The sequence below is a fragment of the Podarcis gaigeae genome (assembly GCF_964106915.1).
Source record: "Podarcis gaigeae genome assembly, chromosome: 10".
NCBI classification, from domain to species: Eukaryota; Metazoa; Chordata; class Lepidosauria; order Squamata; family Lacertidae; genus Podarcis; species Podarcis gaigeae.
The window spans coordinates 30,402,299-30,426,667 of record NC_139686.1 but is presented as its reverse complement, the minus strand read 5'-3'; the positions used below and the strand labels follow the sequence as shown (position 1 = coordinate 30,426,667).

The 24,369-nt window shown below is 42.7% G+C and overlaps 1 protein-coding gene across 7 annotated transcripts in view; it reads right to left on the bottom strand.

The window, feature by feature from the left end:
• The window catches only part of CACNA1I (calcium voltage-gated channel subunit alpha1 I), a 376,846-nt gene that overhangs the window by 66,852 nt on the left and 285,625 nt on the right, over positions 1–24,369 (bottom strand). For all 7 annotated transcript variants that reach the window (XM_083701729.1, XM_083701730.1, XM_083701731.1 and 4 more), the window contains 4 exons: positions 18,694–19,000; positions 14,174–14,580; positions 2,744–2,895; positions 447–632 (listed from right to left, as the gene is read on the bottom strand). In XM_083701729.1, coding sequence (XP_083557855.1) covers positions 447–632; positions 2,744–2,895; positions 14,174–14,580; positions 18,694–19,000 — 1,052 coding nt within the window. The remainder of the gene's footprint in view (positions 1–446; positions 633–2,743; positions 2,896–14,173; positions 14,581–18,693; positions 19,001–24,369) is intronic.

Below are 24,369 nucleotides of genomic sequence, written 5' to 3'. Positions count from 1 at the left end.
TTGTTTTAGCATATACTGTAAAACCCTAACTAGTTTGGGACTATGTTATCTGAAAGACAGCTAATACATCAACATCAGCACCTGAGACCTTGCTCACCAGCCCACCAGTGAGACCCATTAGGCTGGTGGTGATGGGCAGGGGCTTTGTTAGTGGTTACCCCACACTTTTGGAATTCCCTTCCCATGGCATTATCACTGCTGAGCAAAACAAAACTCTGAAGACAGAAGTCTGCATTTAGCTGATTTGCACTGCTGGTGTGTGTGTGTGTGTGTGTGTGGTGTAATAATGATTTCCTGTGTTCTGAGTTTTGCAAAGCTGCCTTGAAAAGTGTTTTCCCCCTTAACACAGCAAGTTTTAACAAACGAACATCCTTTCTTGTGCCTGAACAAGTAAAATGGATCTCATTCTGGATAGTGTCCCTGCACCCTGGAATCCCTGTTTTCACCTGAATATAAAGATAAACAGCATGAGGAGCATGCAGAAGGTAGCGACATTGTCCATGGTCTTCATGAGCACCACCAGCTGACGCCGCAAGGCAGGCATGAACCTCACCAGCTTCAACACCCTCAGTAGCCGGAATGTCCTCAACACGGACAGGCCACCATCAGCTTGGCCTATGATCTCCCAGATGCTACAAAACAGGGACAAAAGCAACAAGAGACAAGGGAGGGGGAGGGGGAGGGGGAGGGAGGGCCAGAGTGAGACCTTGAGAAAAGTAATAGAAAGGAATCCCAAAGGATGATGAATGACAGTGTGAATATTATAAATAGAAGCAACTTTTATTTGAGCGATCTTTAACTGAGATCCAGGTAGACTGCGTTTGCCAGAGAGCGGGAAGGAGGGAGATAATTTCGGTTGTCAATTGCACTGGTGTCTATAAACCAAATATGCCCATGTGTAAGAAATACAAAGTTTGTCTGAATTAATTTGGTGAGAACAAAATACACTTGCTTATAACTCCTGAGTTATTCTTTGTTCTTTGGAGTTAATGTTCCCCTTATATCCTTCCCTTAGTCAATTTCAACAGGTTCCTTCCAGGTTCCTTCAGGATCTCTCCTGAAAGCATTTTATACAAAGATGTTATGATGCTCCACAGAAGCGAAAGCTTGTTTCCAGCCTCAAGAACCAGAAGGGAAGAAACAAAGGGTGAAAACTACAGCTTAGCCAAACACCAGCCCCAGTTCACTGCCCTGCCCCCCCATGTTTGCAGGTGGCAACTGTTTTGGTAACCTTCAATGGAGCCATAATTCAAAAAACATACACACACATCATAAATGGTTTTGGGGGTGCTTTGCTCAAGGGTGAAAGCAGGGGCTCTTTCCTTTCCTTTTCTTAGTCCTGTTCATAAATTTCAGCAGGTCTACACTGAGTAAAACCTAGTTGAATAATATCTTTGAGAGCCAGTGTGGTGTAGTGGTTAAGAGTGGTAGTCTTGTAATCTGGGGAACCGGGTTCGAGTCTCCGCTCCTCCACATGCAACTGCTGGGTGACCTTGGGCCAGTCACACTTCTCTGAAGTCTCTCAGCCCCACTCACCTCACAGAGTGTTTGTTGTGGGGGAGGAAGGGAAAGGAGAATGTTAGCCGCTTTGAGACTCCTTAAAGGGAGTGAAAGGCGGGATATCAAATCCAAACTCTTCTTCTTCTTCTTCTTCATCTTCTGGCTACCACTACCAAGCTCCCGTCTTCTCAGGTGCACTGCACCCTGGCAAGTAGGAAGTAGGGAGGTCCTGGTGGCCAATCTCTCTCCCTGCTGCCAAAACCCCTTGCAGAGCGAGCAGCTTTTAGAGTGCTAAGACTGAAGTAGGAAGCTGCAGCTGCCCATCTGCATGATGAAGGGCCTGTTTTGACCCCAGAGTCCAGCAGTGAGGGAGCCAGAGAAGATTCCTGGGTCTGAGTCTGAAGCTGGTGATCAGGGGACCACCAAACTGGAAACCGGCAGGGAGGAGCTAACTGAAGCAGATGCCATAGCACCAGGATTCTGAAAACTAGAGTCAGGAACTTCCTGGATAATTTCCTCTAGATGTGAGGAAGCAAAGCCTTATGCCCCTGTAGAGTTGTCACAAGTCAGAGTAGATTCATCTGAGCTAAATGAACCTGATAGAAGGCAGCTTCTTCTGTTCCTGCATAAATGGTACTCTGAACAGGGTGGGTGTTTAGAAACTGATGGACAGTTGCAGTGAATGGCGAATCTAGGCATAAGGTTCTCTTACAGTTATAAGGATGCATGTGGAGCTATATGATCGGAGAGTGGGTGGTATTTAACACCAGTCCTACTCAGGGAATGTCCATTGAAGTTAATGGACCTGAATAACTTTGGTTCATTAGTTTCAGTGGGTCTCTTCTGAGTAGGACACAGTTGAATACTAACCTCCCCCCCCCCACCATGTTTAACGGATTTATGCAAGCAGAACCATAATAGGTCATGGTTTTATATATAGCAAATTGGAATTGTCTGGAATCCAAAGGAAAGGCCGAGAATAGACTCCAGAATGGCAAGTTCCTTGGTCCTGTGCACTACCTTTTCAAGTGGCTCTCACATTTTATTGATTAAAATGTTTAATATAAAGTAGTGGTGTCACCAAAGGCTGAATGGCTTGAGATGTGCTGTCCCAACACAATATTGCTCAGAACACTGCTTGGAATGAGTTTCATTTACTTCTTGGGCAGCCCCCAAACTGACCCTCACCCATCTTTCTTACACTGCTTCTCATACATTGATGCATAGCTTTGATTATCATTACCTGATGATGACGATGATGCTGTCATAGATGTTGTAAGGATTGCGAAGATAATCAAAGAGGCCAAAGGCAGCAAGTTTCAAGATCATCTCTAGGGCAAACATGCTGGTAAACACAACATTGCAGATTTCCAAAATATTAGTCAGCTCTTCTGGCTGCAGGAGAAATAAATAAAATAAAATCAGAAGCCATTTAGGAAACTTTCTATCACACACTGTTCTGCCTAGTGTTCAAGAAATGGGGACTCTGGGTAGAGAAGAGACTCTTGCAACTTTTTCATTTTATTATTTATTTTTTTAAAATTGCATGTTAAATGTCTGTCTGTAAAACCACCATCTCCCAGTGATGTCCCAATATTTCATGATGTTTCACTTGTTATCCCCAAGTTTTTACCTTAAATCCTTTATGTTCTGTTTTGGTTCTGTCTCCAGGTCTGCAGGTTGTTGCTGTTTTTTAAATTGTAGCTGTTTTAGGGTGAAGAACAGCTTCACCCTATGAAATGAAGAAATGAGATTGCAGGAAGCTTAATGTGCCAATTTGGTGTTCCAAAGAAGATTGAGGATTACTGTGATGTTCCATAGAGATTTACAATATACCATGTATATTGTACTGAATGCTGGTTCCTTACGAATAAGGATATGCGAGACAGATTATGGACCAGCATACCAACTGGGAACTTGAAATTGTTTTGAAGATCCTCAGGGCATTTGCACTGAGGCCGTTATATGCATGTTGAAAAACCTTATCTGTAAAATTTGCATCTCAGTACTGAGAAAGGTATAAGTTATTTCTGCAAGTTTCATGTTCTCATTTTAATGTATGCATATTTGGGACTTAACAGTACTAGTGCCCTCTTCTGCCTCCTATAGAATTACATTAAAGGTAAAGGTACCCCTGCCCGTACGGGCCAGTCTTGACAGACTCTGGGGTTGTGCGCCCATCTCACTTAAGAGGCCAGGGGCCAGCGCTGTCCGGAGACACTATGTTACTAATGTTGATCTTAGACTATAAAAATTTAGAGTGAATTCACTGCTGGATTGCCAGACATAGCTCTATTATGGACTTGGTTGTATTCAAACAACAGAAGCACACAATTTCATTTTTGTGGTCTTTCACTGACTATTTCTATAAATAATTTTGTTTTGCATCAAACTTTGTTGTTCTTTATGATCATTGGATATATATTTTTTCATCTGCTTAATTGGCACAAACTATTTCAATCCTTTTCTTTTCTTTTCTTTTCTTTTCAAACCATCAACAAGGTATGCTTATCACTTCCACCATCCATGGCATGTGCTGGAGCACTAGCACCAGACTATGACGGTATACGAGAGCTGTTTTCTAAAACGAATTAGCACATTTCTTTTTAAAATTGTTTTGTATTAAACCCTAAATGGCCTCGGTCCAGTATACCTGAAGGAGCATCTCCACCCCCATCATTCTGCCTGGACACTAAGGTCCAGCACCAAGGGCCTTCTGGCAGTTCCCTCCCTGCGAGAAGCAAAGTTACAGGGAACCAGGCAGAGGGCCTTCTCAGTAATGGCGCCCACCCTGTGGAACGCCCTCCCACCAGATGTCAAAGGAAAAAACAACTACCCTACTTTTAGAAAACATCTGAAGGCAGCCCTGTTTAGGGAAGCTTTTAATATCTGAAGGACTATTGTATTTTAATATTTTGTTGGAAGCCGCCCAGAGTGGCTGGGGAAACCCAGCCAAATGGGCGGGGTATAAATTATTATTATTATTATTATTATTATTATTATTATTATTATTATTATTATTTCCCTTAATGCAAAAGTCAATCAATTTTTGGAAACAAAAAAAAAATACTCACCCCAGTTATTTTGAGATTTCCTCTCCATTTGCAATAATGCATATTTTCAAACAAAACTTTCCTCTATCCTTCCTTTCTTCTTTTCTCGGTGTTTTCAGCTTCCCACCCCCAGTCCCTTTTTATACCCCTATTCTTCTAGTAGCAGCTTGCTAGGCCTTGTTCTGCTAATCTTCTCTCATAACTCTCTCTCTTGGCTGCTGTCTCATTAATTACCCAATGGAATATGTAGATATCTTGGAATGTATTTTATCGAAGAGGAGCTTGTTATGCTTTGCGCTCAAGCACACACTTAGGCTATAACACAATTCCATAAAGAGAGTATGCAGCCAATCATGTCACTTCTATCTTGCATATGTTGCATACAGAACAAGCGTGTCCAGAAAACTGGTGGTATGATGCTATTACCCCCTGGGATGTTTGTGGTGAGAAAAAGGCTTGAATCAAATGATTCAGCCTTGGATGCATGTGGTATCAGGGTTTCACTCGGGTCCTTTGTGGTCTTCTTGGAACTTGCAAATAATATCCACTCACTAAGCCAGAAAAATACAGTTCTGCTTAGTTTGTGTGTGTGTACAACAAATAAGTGATTGAATGAATAGACTTCAACCAGCTGCCCTCCGATGCTTTCTCCTGAGTTCCCATTCCAGTTCCTGAGCGCTTTGTCCCACATAATCATCTGTTCACTCACACCAAGTGGTTTTGACAACTGCTGTCCAAAAAAATCCCCTCCCTCCTGTATTCTGAAATAGCAAAACCCTTCTATCTCCACAGCCTACTAATTCATCCCCACACTTTCTCGGGATCAGTGACTTCACGCTAATTTCAACACAATGAGAAGGGGGAAACAACAACAACAACTGCACACTTTTCCCATGCCAGATGATTCTTTATTAAAGCTGCCAGTTTCCCTAAGTGAAAAAGTAAAGACAGAATGGGAGAAACAAGGCCTCTATTTCCACCCATAATTATGTTTGACTAATAATGCAAGTGCTAAAAGGCAAAAGATGGAACGTAAAAACTAACAGAGTGATCTTGTACATCGTCACACAGAAGGAAGATTAAGTGTTTGTAGGATAAGACTATGCACACTGTAGTAAGCCCCAGGGAAGCAGAATTTACTTTGGAGTCAATCTGCATAGGATTAACTTCTAAGGGTCTTCCCTCATAACTTAAAAACCTGTATTGTAGGGTGAAGAAAAGACAGACGGTAATTTCAGAAGGAAGTGGAAATCCCTCCCCTTATTTATCTCTACTTTTACCATCTCTACCATATAACACTGGTCCTGAGATCTGCATTGGCTCCCAGTACGTTTCCAAGCACAATTCAAAGTGTTGGTGCTGACCTTTAAAGCCCTAAACAGCCTTGGTCCTGTATACCTGAAGGAGCATCTCCACCCCGATTGTTTAGCCCAGACAGTGAGGTCCAGTGCCAAGGGCATTCTGGCAGTTCCATCACTGCGAGAAGTGAGGTTACAGGGAACCAGGCAGAGGGCCTTCTCGGTAGTGGCGCCTGCCCTGTGGAACGCCCTCCCATCAGATTTCAAGGAAATAAGCAACTATCCTACTTTTAAAAGACATCTGAAGGCAGCCCTGTTTAGGGAATTTTTTAATGTTTAATGCTGTATTGTTTTTAATATTCGAATGGGAGCCACCCAGAGTGGCTGGGGAAACTCTGCCAGATGGGCGGGGTATAAATAAATCACCACCACCATCATCATCATCATCATCATCATCTACTTTTCATTTCCTGAGCTGAAGAATCAGGCAGAACAAGAACATTTTGGATCATTCAATAAGCCTCTGTGTAAAACTCCCACAAGCTGGTGTGGAAGATAGCAGCTTTTTGCAATATGTGTTCTGAGGCAGGTTGAAAATAGGATGCTGTCCTAAAATTTGTATGTTTATCCTGGACATGAAGGAACGCCAACTGTAATTTCAACCTATCACTCTCCAAGGCAGATATCACATTAGAATATATTTTGCATTTTACTACCACTACCCACTTCTGAAAATGTTGAGTTGGGGGGAGGAGATGCTAGAAGAAAATACGAGTGAGGACTGAGCAGGACAGAAACTTGTTTTGTAAAAATAGACATAACCTGCCTCACTGTGAACGCTTTAATTTCTAAATCGCATTCTGGTGTGTTTTTCATTTTTCCTTGCCTTTCTGAGAAGAGGTCTATGGGGCTTGCATTTTCCTCCCCCTTCATCTGAAATAGATGAGAGATGTGAAACCCGAGGTACAGAATTGTGCCCTGAATATGACTAGCATATTTCATTCTTATCTCAATGTTAAATGGAGTATCTCACAAACAAATAAAATGCTGTGTGTGGGAGATTGAAACTAAAGACCTCGCCTTGTTTCACAAAAAGTGGTTTTTGACATGGCAGGGCTGTGGTGGAGAGAGGTGGGGAGCAGCTTTCCTAATATCCATCTACTTCAATTATTCCTGCACATGGTACTAGAGTTGCACGTGGTGGAATTCCCGCATACAGTCATTCAATAAACACACTGCAGTGTTCAAGCAATGACACTAAAAATGTCAAAGATATCACACAGAACCACTCTGACAAGTCTCCCAAATAGAAATAGCAATGGAGGTGCTGTATGGGGAACTTATTGCAAGCACAAAATATAGCACACAGACCAAGTGCGGGAAATGCAGTCTCCACCCCACAGAAGGGGTATTGAGGAGAGAAGTGTGGCTTGCATAAGACAAATATGTAACATTAACAAGTGCATATTTACTTTGCTGAAAATGTATTCTGCAGAAAGGTTATAGGGGGAAACTTCTATTTGTAGTCTAATGCTCATTTCCATGAAGGTCCCCAACACAGAGACGAGCGCACATCCAAGTGGATTAAAGATACGCCTATTTTTGGCAAGGCGTTTTGAGATACCAGGCCTGTCCTATTTAGATGTGCGCTTGTCTGTATGGGGGGGGGGCAAGCACAACTGTGATGAAAATAAGCTCAGAGCTGCACAAGCAAATCTGCCCGAAGAGTCTTTGGCAGAAACTAGAAAAAGCAAAAATACCAATTCCAGCCCAAACTGAACAGATTATGTCAGTGATAATGAGAAATGTAATGTAACATCATGATATACTGGTGAATTGTCTTCCTTGCTCCTGCTGACGTGTTGGCTCTCTCACGCCTTCTGTGCCTCCGTGAGGAACTGATGTTTTAAAAGTCATCCTTGTCTGTCTCTTACCGAAAAGGTCACCTGTTCCCGCTCACTCTCCTTTCCTCCCTGACATCTGTTTCACTAGTCAAGTGCACATCTGCTAATCTTTTTCTAATGGGCCATCACTCACCCCAGGGAATGGTTCTACCTAGGGAGTTGGGTAAGAAAAGAAGAGCGTAGGAGAGGGAGACAGGAGAGGAACGGCTGGGGAAAGGCAAAACTTCTAACAATTCCACATTCCAGAGTGGAAAGGAAAATACAAAACAGAACACGGAGAGCCAGAGACACAATGAAAAAGCAAAGCAAAGAGGAAGCCAGAAGCAAATTATTAGGATGGGAAAATAATGAGGGGAGGGGAGGCTGAAGACATGAATTACAACTAAAGCACATGACTTCCCTCAAAGAACCCTGGCATACAAAACAAACAACGATGAGGATAATATATGAAGCCCAAACTAGACGCTTTGTTGGGGGTGTTTAACAAAGTTGCAGGAGTGGGAGGAATGATGGTCACCACACACTTGGCTGTTTCACACCAGCTGTTGGACCAACCTATCTCACAAGGTTTCTATGAGGGAAGGGAACAGGCGGTGGTGAGGGAGATTGTTTTCCTGCTCAACCACAGACCTCACTCACAGTGCAATCAGGGGCTAGCTCAACTGAGTTCAGTAGAATTGACTCACTTTGGATCTTGAGCCAGCTGTCAGCCTAACCAATCCCACAAGGTTGCTGTGAAATTAGAAACGGGGAGGCGAACCATGTACAATGGCAGGCATAAAATGTAAGCAATATTCAGAGGCATACTTAGCTGTTATGAAGTTAATTCATTGATAGACCTATGCTCCATAGATTTGTCCTAAAGAAAGTGGCCATCACTATTCCCAGTGACAAGGAGGTTGACAAACCCATTATGTGTTGTATAAAGAAGTACTTTCTTTTGGCTATTGTGATGGGGCAGGTTAATCTAAGACAGGAGTGGGGAACCTGCGGTTCTGCAGAAGTTGTTTGACTCCCATCAACCACAGCAAGCATAGCCAATGGTCAGGGATGATGGGAGTTGGAGTCCAACAACATATGGAAGGCCACAAGTTCCTCACATCTGACCTAAAAAGAGAGTAAAGTCTTATCTACACTATACTAGCTCATCTTTATTATTACTTCATACTTTCCAGGGCTGAGTCACGGCACTGATTTTAAAAATGTTCTGAAGTTAAGCTGTGGCAATACTGGCTCAAATTAAACCCTTTCCAGAGGTCTCAGCACATACTGTTGTTCTGTTCTGATGGTTATTCTATAAATAGTCCTAAACAGTACATTAACTCAAGCTTATGTAAAATTTAAATGAAGTAACTCACGCCAAAATCTCCCTTTAGCTACATGGCTCTTGGATAACCTCTCCATCATATAAGTCATGTGTTTATAATATTTGAATACTAGTAGATGATTATACTGATTGTTCTTTGCCCTTAGTCGTTGCCAATCAAAGTGATAACTACTCAGCTTCTTTAATTTTTCTTTTATGTCAGAGCTTTCTTTTTAAAAAATGATTTATGTTTTTATACAGGCCTCCTCTGAGCTGGGCATCATTATTTTTTAAGAATGAGGTGGCTACATTAGTGCTTATTATACAAAGCAGAGGTTCTAATCAACCAGGGCCCTCTTAAAAGGCTATGCCCACACTGTCTGATTCACAGCCAATTCTGTGCTATGAATATTGCATAAACAGAAAGCAAGACTGTGGGCAGGTTAGTCAGCAAATGTGGGTTATCATCATACATATTGCAAAAAAAGGGGGGGGGGAGGAGAATGGTATTTTCCACACTCAACTGCTATCCTGTCAAACTTTCACAGAAAAACAATGAAACTAAGGATGGTAGGGATTGCTCTTTGATTATTGTTGCGTATAGTTTAGTTTTGTATTTGTATTGTTTTGTTTTCAAAACTAATAAAGCATTTTTTAAAAGAAAAAACTAAGGATGGAGGAGAAATTTGATTCGCATTGCATTTAAGGGTCAAACTACCTAATTCACAATTTCTGAAACAATATGTGAACCAAAACACAACCATCCTTTTAAATTTGCATTCCTCTGAATTTTGCAATGCAGTTCTCCAGCTAAGTAATTTGTACAAAAATGCATATACTAGGGTAAATTAATGATAAAGTGTGCATAACATAACGTAGTGAAAATAATACACCAAAAATCCATTACCAAAAACTTCTTTGCAAATCTGTGTTTCTGTGTATTCAAGCATTTGTATACAGCCCACTTACACAGGGGTTATGTTCTAGGCCCCTGCACGCATAACTGAAATCACGTAAACTGGGGAGTGCCATCTAAAAGGCCTCCAAACACCCCTCCCCCCTGATCTTCAGCTCTCTCTCCCATTCTCTCCCCAATCCAGATCAAAATATCTGTAGTTGAAGCTATGGGGCTGCCTGAAGAATACGCAAGAAAGTTGCTGCTGCTGCTGCTGTGCTACCCCGCATGTCAGCTGTTAGGCGGGATGGCTGAGCAGCCAAAACAAAGCTTCACTGAATCTCAGGTCTCTTTGGGTCTTCCTCTGCCCTCACTGATGTCCTCTTTGGGCTCTGGGGAGGACTCTCCAGCTCTCTCCCACCATTTCTGGATTTGGAAAAAAATTACTTATATATTTTCCTGACGTCACACATATATGTGGTTGCACACGAGTCAATCATGTGTAAGTGGGAGGGTGCCTGTATTTGAAGAAATGTCCTGATGAATTCTCAGAAGGACTGTTTTGGCGGGGGGAGGGGGCGGAATCTGCAAACTGATGCAGAAATGTGAGACCTGAATTCAAGATTGGAAAAACAAGAAACTGAGAGAAACCAATATTGACAGATTCATCTATTGTTAAGAAGAAGCTAGGGGGCTTTTTTTTTAGTTGTGTGGATGTACAGAAAGATATTGTATGCATGACCTGGTAGCAGTCTTTCTTATCCTGGATTTAACTTGGCCCCCATTAAGCAGTAGGTGCCAAGTTCCCTGACAGGCCTTGGTAAGAGGAAACAGACCCCTGTCAGGTTTGTTTCCTGATGCTCACATCAGGTTGCCACACTTGTCAAACATGGAGATGACAACTTCCTCCTGACCTTTGACCTCACCCTCATTTTATACCCACTCAGATAGTATTCCATCTGCCCACATGCACTACCTTCTGCCCTCTCTTTCACTGTCCACAGAACTGCTCACAGCAAAGCTCCAGCTTCATTGAGGCAGATCACAGGATCTCCACAGGACCATCAGTTTGCAACTACATTGCCAGTTCCTCCCTCTTCTGACTACACTGAAACACATTTCACAAGCACTTCAGATCAACCAACATTCCAGAGAGTATGTTACATGGCAATCCTAACTACATCTACACAGAAGTCCCTTTGAATTCGGTGGGGTTTACTTTCAGGTAAATGGGGCTAGGCTTGTCACCTATGTCAGGAATGCTGAGCAAGGGTTGGTCATCTCTCACTATCTTGATACGATGTGCTGTCCACAAAGCACACCAACATGCATCAACAAATACAGATCACCCGAGTACGGTGATTTTTATGCAGAAGAGGCCGCGTTGTGCGAAGGCGACCATGTCTTCTGGTGAGCAACTGGACATTCATAATGCAGATTCTTTGCAGTTGTAAACACAGAAATATAATTATTTTCTACAAAGCTATAATGTTGATTTAAAATGCCACATTATTAACTTTCTACAGACATCAGGGTGCGGCTACTGAGGGAATATTTCATGCGGAGGAACAAAACTAATTTGCATGAATTAATTGCCTGCAATTAACATAAGTTGCAAACTGTTTTCATGAACTTAGCTGAGGCCAAAACTACAATGTGTTCTCTATGTGATGTGAAAATGTGGCATCAGCCCTTGGGGGGAAATGGAAGGAAAATCCTGAGAGATTAAAAATAACACCACTAGATTAGGAAATTATTTTACTGGCTTCACAGTTCAGAGTGTAAGCCTGTGGGTAGCATTTGTTCTTTTAATTCAATTGTTGTGCTGCACCGAGTGCCGAAGCACTTTCCAAATAAGAACAGCTACAGCAATCACTACTCTAATAATTCTTGTACTTTGCAACCCCTCTTTGGAAACCCCTTAGGTTTTCAATTTTTGAAACAAAATCTTTACAACATCAAGGCCTGAAAATGTCCTGTTACAAACAGAATGACCACTGGAATTGTCACAATTCTAACACAGATATCTGAGTTTCCTTGTATGCGCCTTGAAAGCTGGGTCCTCTGCCATTCCTACTGCATACATCAGTAGCAGCAGGCGGGAGGGGGTACCATTGCACACCTGGCCTCCCATCAGCTGCTTACTGGAAGGGACAAGGTTGGATTGGCTCTGGTGATGCAACTGGCCTCCTCGCTGCCTCACCCTCCTTCCCCAAACCTAAAAGAAGAAGTAGCTCCACTGAAAGAAAGCTGGTGTTGCAGCTCCACCCAACAGAGTGAATCACTTTGGCTATACAAGACACTAAACAAAAGACAAGACTGCCACATGACAGCAGCGGTACATGCAGGCTTTGAGCGGCAGGTTGTCAGTACAAACATCTGAGGTCTGGCACAGCTGCCTTTTAGGTTATAACCCTGCTCAATATTATGTGTAGCTGATTCCTCTGTGACAGTTCAGAGAGCCTCATTTGTGCCCAGACATTTGCCTTTTCTATTTTGATCTATTCTTTAGCAGAGTTTCAGATTAAAAGGAGAGTTCCTGCCCCTGCTGCCCCTTGAGAGGGTTCCTTGAGCTCCATCCGTACAGGGCTCACCGGATTCCCTTGTACCTCTGTAGAAACGGGCTGTGCTTGTGTGTCTCTTAATTAAGCTGGAAAGACTGGCAAACGGATGGATTTGATTTGAGTCTTGGGTGAAGTGCCTGCACTGTCCCCAGAGGCTGTATTAAACTAAACCAAATAGACTAAGGATTCAGTTAGCTAATGAGGGGAGAAATGAGACCGAAAGAGAGGAAGATAGTGGGAGCGGAGAGTTGGCAAAAACAGAAACACACACACACACACACACAGATCAGCTGAATGGAGCATAAATGGAGGAGGACAAGGAAAGGGACAGAAATAAAAGGGAGAAAAAGGTAGGAAGCTGTGTTGGTTCATCTAGATCAATACTGTTACTAGTAGTGCTTCTCCACGTTTTCAGATAGGGAATCTCTCCCAGCCCTACAAAGAGACGCCAGGAATTGAACTTGGAACTTTCCACATGCAAAGCAGTTGCTCTACCACTGGGCTATGGCTCTTCCCCAAGAGAGAGCAGGAACTGAAAGGGAGATATAGAATAAGGAAGCAAAAGGAGGTGGAATCCACTTCAGATGGTTGTGTGGAAGCAAAAGGAGATGGAATGCACTTCAGATGGTTACTTCACCTATTAATCCCCCTCCCCATTCATTCATTTAGTGAATACAGACACTTGTTGCCCGGTGGGCTTACCAGCTATTTCTGCCCCAAAACCACAGTGAGGTAACACCTTTATTAGGAACCAACCCAAATGTCACGGAGTTGTTTCCAGGACTGAGAACGAATTGATTAATTGCTTTATTTCATTTTTGTTTAAATGGGGGTATGTCTATTATTTCTTCTTGATCCCAGCAGTTCTTGGTACAACCTGTAATCTGCAAAACACTTACCAGAGGCTAATATGCAATTACTCCATCTTAAAACATTGTTACAAACTGCAGACTCTGGGGCTTTAGTATCATGAACTATTTTTTTTTACTACACTCACCCAACAAATAATTTTCTAAACATCCAGTCTGAAGATGTTTGGAGGAACTCAAAAGCTTGCTCATGTCTTTGTGACATATTGGTTTGGTAGTATTCAAATGTAGAATACCAAATGTAGTATTCTAGCATGGCTTTAGCATCTCCCCTGCCCTGCAACGAGCCAACAGAGCTACTTATGTTTTTTATAGGCTACATCTTCCTCAGTCAACCTAGAGCAAATGTCTCCCATTCCATTTGCATAGGTGCCAGATTCGTTTGGTCTTCAGACCCTGGCCTCAGTTCACAGGACCACTATTGCTACTGCAAAGCCTCCAATTGGGTTTCCCATACTTTCTTGTGGGGTGGGGAAGATGTGTAAGCCTAGTATAGAGTTATGCACAAGATATAATCATAGAAGCTCTAAGGGAACATGGCAGATACATGTGCCTTGTCTAGGTGATGCTTGATTATATACGTAGGTCCTTAAATACATGAACTACCTACCAGCTCCTAGGCCCCCCCAAAATCCCTACAGAAAAAGTAAACTCACTTGAACATTGTTGTGTTGATGCCCCGACAACCACAACATGCTAGATAACAGCCATACTTTTCAAGGTACACAGTATCGCCTCAGACTGCTAAGTTAATTTATTGTTCACTGCCCACCAGTCTAGCTACCTGTTCATGGTGCTCAATGCCCATGCTGATGGTGTTCACAAGGATGGCGATCATGATCCCACGGTTGAAGTATTTGCTCTCCACAATTCCCCTCAGTTTAACCCTGACTTCTTGCCACACGTCACTCCAGAGAGCCAGCTGTCCACCTTCTTCTCCATCCTCCTCCTCTTTCTCCAGGTCTGTAGTCCCAGTGCTTTCTTTTCTTCCATCTCCCTCCTCTTCACTTGGTCCTCTTCCCTCTTCCTGATCCGAATCAGCGCTCTCAAGCACGGAGAGTCTCCGGGCTGCTTCCCGCTGGGCCTTGTGACATCTTGGGCAGTTGCTGGGGTCAGACGTCAAAGTCATGGCAATCGGTTGGCCAAGGCCTTGTGGCACATAATCAACACAGTTGTGCTTTCGGCAACGTCCTGGGGAATAATAAATACAGGGATCAAATTTAAGGGGAAAGCAGTGCTACATTTCCGCATCTCAGGCAAAACAGGTCCTAAACTGTATTGCTAGCCATTTTAAGCGTGAAGGAAATTAAGCCCTGGAACCATCTGCCAAGGGAAGTGTTAGGCTCATCATCACCAAGAGACTTTAATGGAGATTGTTTGTCTCTCAGAGACATGCTCTACTTCAGCTACAATAGATTACACTCAATTGTGTTCAGCTCTGTAGTAGGGGTAGGATAATTCTCCAGACTGCAGGAATCACTAAATAAAAGGCCATGGCGTGTGTTATCTCAGAGGTGAAAAAAAGAAAAAATATCAAAGCTTCTTCTGTCCTTAAAATCTATGATCCCCTAGTTATCACTTAAATAAATAGTTTCACTGGCAGAACATATTGCTGAAAAGGTCCTTGCCTGAGTTCATCAGAACTGCTGAGTTTTTACTTAATGTCAGTGTTACCTGTTACATCTGTAGAAAGAACAACATGAAGAGAAAGTATAAAACAGTCCAATGATGCAAACTTGCTCAAAAAGTTATGCTGATTTCAAGCTAGAAGCACAGACTTGTTTGCCCCTCTGTTCCTCACTGCGTGAAAATCTAGCGGAAACAGGCGAGAAGGCACAACTTCATGCTCCTTTCTGGCACTACAGGTCATGCGACACTTTTTTTAAAGATGTAAAGCTAAGATACTTTATACCTGAATATGCAAAGTGTGAAGGCAACCAGTTCATCAGAAGCACAAGTAAGGGAACTAGGCTTGACTGCAACTCCCTGCTGGGTGTGCAGGTTCACCCTGGCAAAATGGAGCAAAACTGGACAGGCTGATCTGATTTGACAAGCTAAGGAAACCTCTTTAGCTTGCATTGGCAGTTGGGCTGTTCTTATAACCAAAGTAATCTTGTGGGATCCAGAGAGGGGTCAAAGTTGAGTGGCAGAGCACGTGCTTTGCATGTAAACATCGCCCGGCACCTCTCAAAACTGAGCTAGATGGATCAATGGCATGACTCAGGGCCAAACTAGATGAGACATAAAATGCATTTGTTAAAAATACAGTTTGCTCCTTTGAAGCTGCTGTATGCTTTGATACAGGCAACATCATGGGATTTCCTCCCAATACATATATCAGCTTTAGAGGTGGGTTTGCTTTTTGGTTTTTTTAAACTCAGGACCACAGTAGGGGAGGAAAGAATTTAATTTCCCCTTCCTGTGTTCTGCAATCCCCCGAAATATCAGCTGCTATTAAAAATACATGTACAGTATATTACTGTAAATAATTATTTAACACTGCATCCAATTTGGCCCTCAGTATAAGGTAGCTTCATATGATCAGGCAGTAACTAAGAGGCACCCCCCCCCCATTTATTTATCAAATCCAACAGTCTTTAGATATTCAGCTACAGGGAGTGGCATTGAAAGACAGCTGCAGTTATCTGAGAAATGTGCCTTTAGTTTCAAGTAGTGATTGGTGAGCTCCTTATAGCTTGATTTGGAAAGGGTTTGGGGTAAAACGTTTTCCTCATGTCAGAAAAGTCCTTCCCCCCACTCCAAGCCCATTCCAAAGTTTTGGCTGAATCACATGGATGATGATGTGATTAGAAACATAATTGAGTTTGAAGGCCTCAACCTCCAAATAAACACCATGACCCCTTCTTTTCTCCACAAACTTATGAACGAGTCTCAAGATGGCACAACTCCATTGCTGCTGCCTCAGTTGGCACCATGGAATTTGGGTTGGAAAGGGAAGTGGGCAGCTGTGGTGGTTTGTGAAGAGGGCTGGTACCAGGATGAGCTCATTAAAACCAGGCCCAAACTATGGTTAGGGTTTGATGTTTGAGTTTGATTCACAAAGAGCTTAGGAAGCCAAAACCAGAGTTTGCTATTCCGAACTCACTCCCTTATGAATCTCAGCACTATTATTATTCCTAACATACCGCTGTAAAAGTGTGCAAGTTTTCTTTTAGAATGAGGACAGAACATCAGAGCAGGAGTGGTCATGCAGAAAGAAATCATCACCTCTAGGTGATAAAATGCTCTCTCATCATTAGAAAGCCAGAGATTGCAGGTCTGGAAGAAAAAGCGATTTCTTTGCTTTATCCTTTTCCCTGCTAAATTCACCTTGATGGAAAGTTAAGCACTAAAATGTAGCTTTGAATGTTGCTGTTCTCAGGCTAGAAATGCATGTTCAAGTACAGCATTTACCTACAGCCTGAGTTAATTTACTGTTAGGTGATCCTGGGTCCACAGATGGGCTTACTGCTGTGGCAGAGGCATTCCTTTTGCAATGTCATCTTGGAAGGAATCCTTCAGGAAGCACAGAGGTGTGATGCCATAGACAAGAAAGGATCAGGAGGCCAACAGGAAAGGGAGCCCAGCAATGGCAGGAAAGATGGGTATGTAAGAATCGCAGTAAAGGGTGGTTCATTAGTTGGCATGCTTGGAGAGCTGTATTTCTGGAGCTAGATAAGGTCCAGGGCAGCCCAAGAATTCAAGTAACATCTGAGTGACGTGGCATCATTTAAAAATATTAAACTACAGTGGTGCCTCGCAAGAAGTCACATTTAAAAATCTGTGAAAGTAACAATCGAATCTGTATATCTTATTTTTGTATTTTGAATTATGCAAACTAATAAAAATCATGCATTGAAAAAAGAAATTAATTCGTTCCGCAAGTTTTTTCTTCTTGCGAGTTTTTCATCTTGCGAAGCACGGTTTCCCATAGGAATGCATTAAAAATCAATTAATGCGTTCCTATGGAGACCGCTTGCCAGGCTGGCGGTGCGGAGAAGGGCTTTTCTCCCCACCGCAAGCCTTCAGGACAGGTACGGGAACAGAGGGGAAGGCGTGCAGCGCTTCTCCTCTGTTCCCGGGGCTTGCGGTGGGAGGAGGTTTTTTCCTCCCAACCGCCAACATTCAGAACAGCATTCTGAATGTTGGCGGTGGGAAGGAAAACCCTCCTCCCACCGCAAGTCTTCAGGACAGCCTTCCGAAGGCTGCCGGTGGGGCGGAGATACCTCCTCCCGCCGCCAGCCTTCGGAGCAGCCTTCCGAAGCCTGGTGGGGGGAGAAGGGCTCTCCGCCCCATCGCCAGCCTTCGGAGGAGCCTTCCGAAGCCTGGCGGGGGGAGGAGGGCTCTCCGCCCTATCGCCAGCCTTCGGAGGAGCCTTCTGAAGCCTGGCAGGGGGAGGAGGTCTCTCCGCCCCACCGCCAGCCTTCAGAGGAGCCTTCCGAAGCCTGGCGGGGGGAGAAGGTCTCTCCGCCCCACGCGCTGCGCTTCCCCGCTGTCCCAGAGATTTCCCTATGGGCCTTCGTCTTGTGAAGGAAGCCCATAGGGAAATTCGTTTTGCGAAGCGCCTCCAAAACGGAATAACCCTTTCGTCTAGCGGGTTTTCCGTCTTGCGAGGCGTTCGTCTTGCGGGGCACCACTGTACATTTTAAATCTCTGAGACTCAACTGTGCTGAAGCCACTAAAGCTATGAGTAGAAAAAACTGTTGGTTACTGCAAACTTTTGGATGCCCTCCAGGATTATTTTACAGGACCATGGCTTGCTTTCCATGCCACAAATGATTTAAAATGTATTTTTTATATTCAACAAATAAGCCGTTCAAAATGTCCTCCTGCGTAGATTTTGCCACTGAGCTTTACTGCAGGCCTGTCCTCCTTAAAAATGCAAGATTACCTCGGTTTTAATGGTCAGTAAAGTCTAATCCTCTTTATTGTAAAATCAGTTTCTGCAATTGTGTTTCCATTTGCCTGCCTCATATTATATTATGGCAATTTTTCTGACCTACAAAAGGGGCTATTTTTCTCAACCTGAAGATCTGATGCATCCTAGATTAAATCAATGAACAAATTTCTCACCAACAGATTCTACTCAGAGTTTGTCCAGTGTACTGCCTTCTCCTCTATGGCCACTACATAAGTTTTCTATTAGCACTGCCATCTCTGTACCTACCACACAGTGTTCTCTATTAGCATAGTGGGTCATGTGTTTTAAGTACTCTGATTCATACGTATGGTCTTATCAATCACTTATTTCCTCTCTCTTCTTCTACCACCATCATTCTGCTGGCTTGGCCTCGCAAATCTTACTGTATTGCCTCTGGTCTTTTCCATTCATGCTCCTCTTGGCAGCGCTCGGCTCCGTTCGGCCCAGGCGCCGATCCTGCAGGCTGTTGTAGAAGCCAAGGGTGCGGCGCTTGGCCTTGCGTACAATATGGCAGACGTATTGGAAGATTTCTTCATAGCAGTCTCCTGGTTCCATGTAGCTGGCCACGGTGCTGGAGGACAGGTACCGTGCTCGCTGCTCCTGCATCAATTGGTGCTCTCGCTGCTTGGTCTCCGAAAACTGTGTAGCAATCACCACCAGGCATAGGTTGATCATGAAGAATGAGCCCACCTAGGAACCGGAGGAGAAGAGAGGCATAAAGCATGAATTTAGAAGGAAGCAGGGAAACAAAAATCTGGAAGGGAAAAAAGGTATAGATACAGTTGAAATGCTGCCTCCTGGAGAAGTATATTTATTATTTACCTTTATGGAATACTTACATCCTGCTTTTCTACTTGACAAAAGACCTCCAAAGTGGTTGAAAATAAGTTTGCAAGTCTGTCATCAAGATGCATTAGGTTGGCAGGCAACAGAAACAGGCTTTTTTGGGTTGTGGTCCCATATTATGGGACTTGTTCCCAATTTTTAAATAGGCCTTGAAGACGTTCCTATTTCAAGCTGGTTTTAACTAATGTTCGGAATGCTCTAGATTGTTTTCAACTATTGCCGTTCTAATGTTCCATTTTAAGCTGCTTTTAATTAACATACGTACTACTGCAGTTCAATTGCTTCTATGCTGGTGTTTCTAATATTTTAGCACTGTTTGTGATTTAAATGTTAGATTATGATTGTACAAGGAATAGGAATTTTATAGGATTATTTGGTTTTTTAGTATGATTTGAGCTGCCTTGGGATGGTTAGCCCTGTAAAGCAGCATACAAATGAAATAGATAGATAAATAGATAGCCAGATAGATAGATAGATAGATAGATGGATAGATAGATAGATAGATGATAGATAGATTTTAAAGGCAGTGGAAACTCTAGGAGAATGGAAGGAAAAGAGAATGGTGATTGGAAATGCCACTGCTGCTGCTGCTGTGGCTGTAGGAACAACCTTAATTTGGGACAGATCCTCATTGAGAAGATTTCCAGCTGCATTCCATGATGGGAAAATACCAGGTTTACTATTTTTGACTTCACCATTATGCAGCCTTGGGTAAAGGGCTTTGGCAGGGGGCGTGACTCGAGGGGATGTGATATCCAGTTTGGTTTTGTTCCCTTGATTGCTCTTTACTTGGACTCCCAGACTCTCCTGTGCATAGTTAAACTATGGAACTTGCTCCAGCAGAAGGTAGTGATGGGCAGCAAATTGGATGGCTTTAAAAGATGACTGGACAAATTTGTGGAAGATAAGATTATCAATGGCTGCTAGCCATGATGGCTATGCTCTGCCTCCATAGTTGGAGGCAGCAAAGCTTCTGAATACCAGTTGCTGGGAAATACAGGAGGGGAGAGGGCTCTTGTGCTTGGGTCCTGCTTGCAGCTTTCTCACAGGTATCTGGTTGGCCACTGTGAGAACAGGATGCTGGACTAGGTGGGCCATTGGCTGATACAGCAGGCTCATCTTATGTTATTAAGTTCTTAAAGAAGAATCCTAAAATATATCTGTTTCCACATGTCTTTTTCAACTAATTGAGGTGCTTTAATTCAGTGTATCTCATCTTTCATCTGTCCTTTCCCTTGGGTGTCTATTTGTTTAGGGTGTAAGTCTGCAAAAATGACTCTGCCTTGCCTTTTGTGCTTAAAAATACTATTCTGATTTTAACAGCTTGGGAAAACCAATTTCATTGGTAGCTCTGATATTGGGCCAGGAGCATCTTCATTCCTAATCCTGAATATTAATTTAAATGGTGAGATATTTCTTACAAAGACGGCTCTCAAAAATGCTGGTTTGGGTATTGGCATGTCCATAAAACTATAGCAGTCAAGGTGCAATTCTGCCTTCATTATAATTAACTTTGCCTTCTCAGTTCCCACTACAAAAAACCCCTTCTTCTTTGGCGATCACTCATAGCCGAGTAAGATTGTCTTCCAAAAACACAGTTTTAACAATGAGTCCATAAGTGACTATGGAGGCCAATTCTAGATCCCCATGTCCTTCCACAGTGGGGACATTGGTTTCCGGGTGGGAGTTGATCACGGTGTGGATTTGCCAACCGTGCCTTCCTCTTAGCACATTTCTCCCTTGCATCCTGAGTTTGAGTGTCTTCAAAGCCCATGACACCTTTGGTAAAGTCTGTTCTTCAATTGGAGCACTCACAGGCCAGTGTTTCCCAATTGTTAGTGTTTATACTACATTTTTAAAGATTTGGCTTGAGACAGTCTTAAACCTCTTTTGTTGACCACCAGCATTATGATTTCCATTTTTAAGTTTGGAGTAGAGTAGTTTGTTTGGAAGACGGTAATCAGGCATCCGCACAACATGACCAGTCCAGTGAAGTTGATGTTGAAGAATCATTGCTACAAAAACCCATTTCACAACTCATACATTATAAACCAATACAAAAGGGTTATTTACCTCATTGCACACAAGCTAACCCAGGATAACACATGAAAATAAGGGGAAACATCTTTCCAAATGCACTCCGAAGGTCATCTGCCTCACAATCTGTTGGGTAGGGCATAACACACCAAAGAGAACTGACCCAAGAATAAGCATAAAGAGCCAATTCTGCCACCTACCTAAATCATAAGTAGGGGGTGGGGAGTGATTGTTTCTCCACCTAGCCGTGTTCAAACATAATTCCCCACGTGATGCCTCTGCACTCCTGGCACTCAGCTCACACAGGCAAAGGTGCCCAAAGGCTCCATCAGAATATTCAATCCAGGAGCTCTTTCAGCATTTCAAAGGGGGTACAATACTGCTAGCACTTGAAAAAGCTTTGAAGAACTGAAACGTTCCTGGCCAGCTTCAGTGTTAGGACAATAAGCTGTTTCAAAATAATATAGAGAAGATTTTTATTTATTGAAAAAATGGCCTTCAAAGCTGTTCTAAAGCTGTTTTGCCTTTAACCATCTGGTCCTCCTTCACTTCAGCTTGTCCACTCTTTAGAATACTGAACACGGTGTTGGAGGGGAAAAAGAAAAGAGGGAGAAAGCACTGTTTGGGTTTAAAATAATCCCCTCTGACCTGTAAAGATTTTGCAAAATGCTCTCTGCTTTTCTTGTTTGAAATGGTGACTGTTGTGAGTTCTCTCCTCGTCTAAATGTGTTCCCTCACACATTCCTGTTCTCACCTTTTTGACTGAACAGAAATGGCAAGTATTTCATGAGTCTTCTGAGAGCCTTCCCCAACCTGGTGCCTCTCAGATGTTTGGGACTCCAACTCCCATCAGCCCCAGTCCACACATTGGGGAAAAGCTGTATGGGAATGTACACCAGGACTGGGGAAGCTGTAGCCTGCTAGATCCTGCTGGACTCCAAGTCTCATTGTTTCTATTTATTGTTCATGCTGGCTGGGGCTGATGGGAGTTGGAGTCCAACAACATCTGCAGAGTTACAGCTTCTCCAGTCCCAGTTTAGAATTCCCCCCTCTCCACCTGCAACTTGGTGGGTGGATGTAAAGAGGAGATGGAATCCAACCTTTAGAATAGTTCAGCTACACAAACTGCAGCAAGACCAGAATGCAACCTCATTCATAAAGAGGGAGAAAATGAAATGTTATATGGGCATTTTGTTTAGCTGGTGTTGACTAGCCTCCCAAAGCGGGATACAGGAAAAAGGGGACATGAGTTTTGCTAGAGACTAGAATCTTCCATTCTCTACAGAAAATGTATAGCTGCATCCAGAACCCTTATCCATAGTAAAAAGGGCAACAACAGAACTGAAGTTGATATGCGTAGGAAGAAAGGGGGGGATTATATATATTCAGGTTATACTGAGAAACTGAGGAGGATTTTGGTCTGAGGGTGCTGGAACATTTGCTCTGGACTACAGAAGAAGAGGTTAAAAGTCACACTCTTAACAAGAATGAATGGCTGTGCTCCTTATTATACCACTATTGATGATGGAAGACGTGTGTTGGAGTATACAGAGATTTTGCTGGCAGAAAAAGTAAAGTAAATGTAGTTCTTGTAGGGAAGGGGTGAGAGAAAATTGGTTCAATTTATATTTTAAAACAAACCTATCTAGTGAGTGATTCCTGAGACAATATGCAAACAGAAACACAGTTATCCTTTGAAAGACACACCTACACAATTTGCAACAGTTTTCCAACAAAAAATGTGTACGAAAATGCATATAACAGGGGAAAGGATGAATAATAATGCATTTATGTAAACTAAAACACTAACATTTTTTTGGAAGGACTTCTTAATTTTTTAAACAACTGATGTGTCAATTTGGAGAACTGAATTTAGGATTGATAAAATGGGGAAACTGAGAGAAACCAAAACTGATGTGAGAATTGTTTCTAAAAACATGTCCTTGAATAATTTTTAAAAAATGTATATTTTTAGTACACGGGGGTATTTTGCTTCTTTCCTTTTTGCCAGAGCTGTTGTCCAAGTTTTGTGGATGTGGGAAAATTCTGACAAAAAGGAAAAAAGGAGCAGAAATTGCTGATATTTGTTTATTTGTCCCTTGTCTAGATGGAGATCAATCCATTGCAAATGATTAGTATTCTCTGTCATTGTTGCTTTCAGTCAGCACAAATATGTAATTCATTATGTAGCTCACACACCCTGTCATTTTGCATTGAGAGTTCTTTGCATTGAAATGAATGGGGTGGAATAAATGAGAACACAATTACATAAGTTATGTAGGATTTGTAATTTTACCACAGTGGACAATGAGACAAATAATATAGTTTTTTTTATGGAAGATGAACTGCAGCAGAATAGAAGCAGTGCTGCAAGCAATTACACAGTGGAATGGAAAACAGTGCCTTCTTCCATCCCAACTTCCTATAAGCAGGCAAGTTAACAGCTGTTACAGGGGTTCTGGAGACTCCATCCAACTGGCTCCTCCAATGATGTGCCCAGGCCTTCGTATTCTATTTATCAATTCCACGAAGCCAGCATGGACTGTGATACCTCTTGGAGCCAGTTCAGAGGAAATGCCATGTGGTGAAAATCCCTGCTTCAGGCTAGCCATTGGGTGAACTGTCAGGCAGCATGGATTTCTCCAGGAGCCACAAAGGTCTGGGTTTTTGTATTGGTTTTCTTTAAAAATGAGGTATAGAGAACAAAGAAGGTGCTTTCATTCTCAATAAGAAAAACAAACAGCTCAGGCAAAGGAAACTTGTTTCAGCTGTCACCCTTAATGAAGCTTTTCAATCCCAATTTAAAATACTCTCTGCTTTCCTTTTTTCATTAGCTTTTATTGTTTCTTTTTAATCACCTACTTAACTCATGCCTGTGGACAGTGGCTTGGAAACATTGAACGTCTAAGTGACTACAACTCCTTTAGATGAATGTGACAGAAAAAAGAAAGAAAGAAAGAAAGAAAGAAAGAAAGAAAGAAAGAAAGAAAGACTGCAACATAGGTTCAGATCATCAGCATCTTATTTGCTCATTTTATCTCAAATTAATTGAACCAAAAAGAAGGCACCCCCCCCCCCGAAAAAAATTCCAAATCTATCTTATTTCTCTTACCATCACTACTGCGTTTTTCTTCTGCCATTCACTGTGATCCATGTTCCTAAGTTATGCCTTAGGC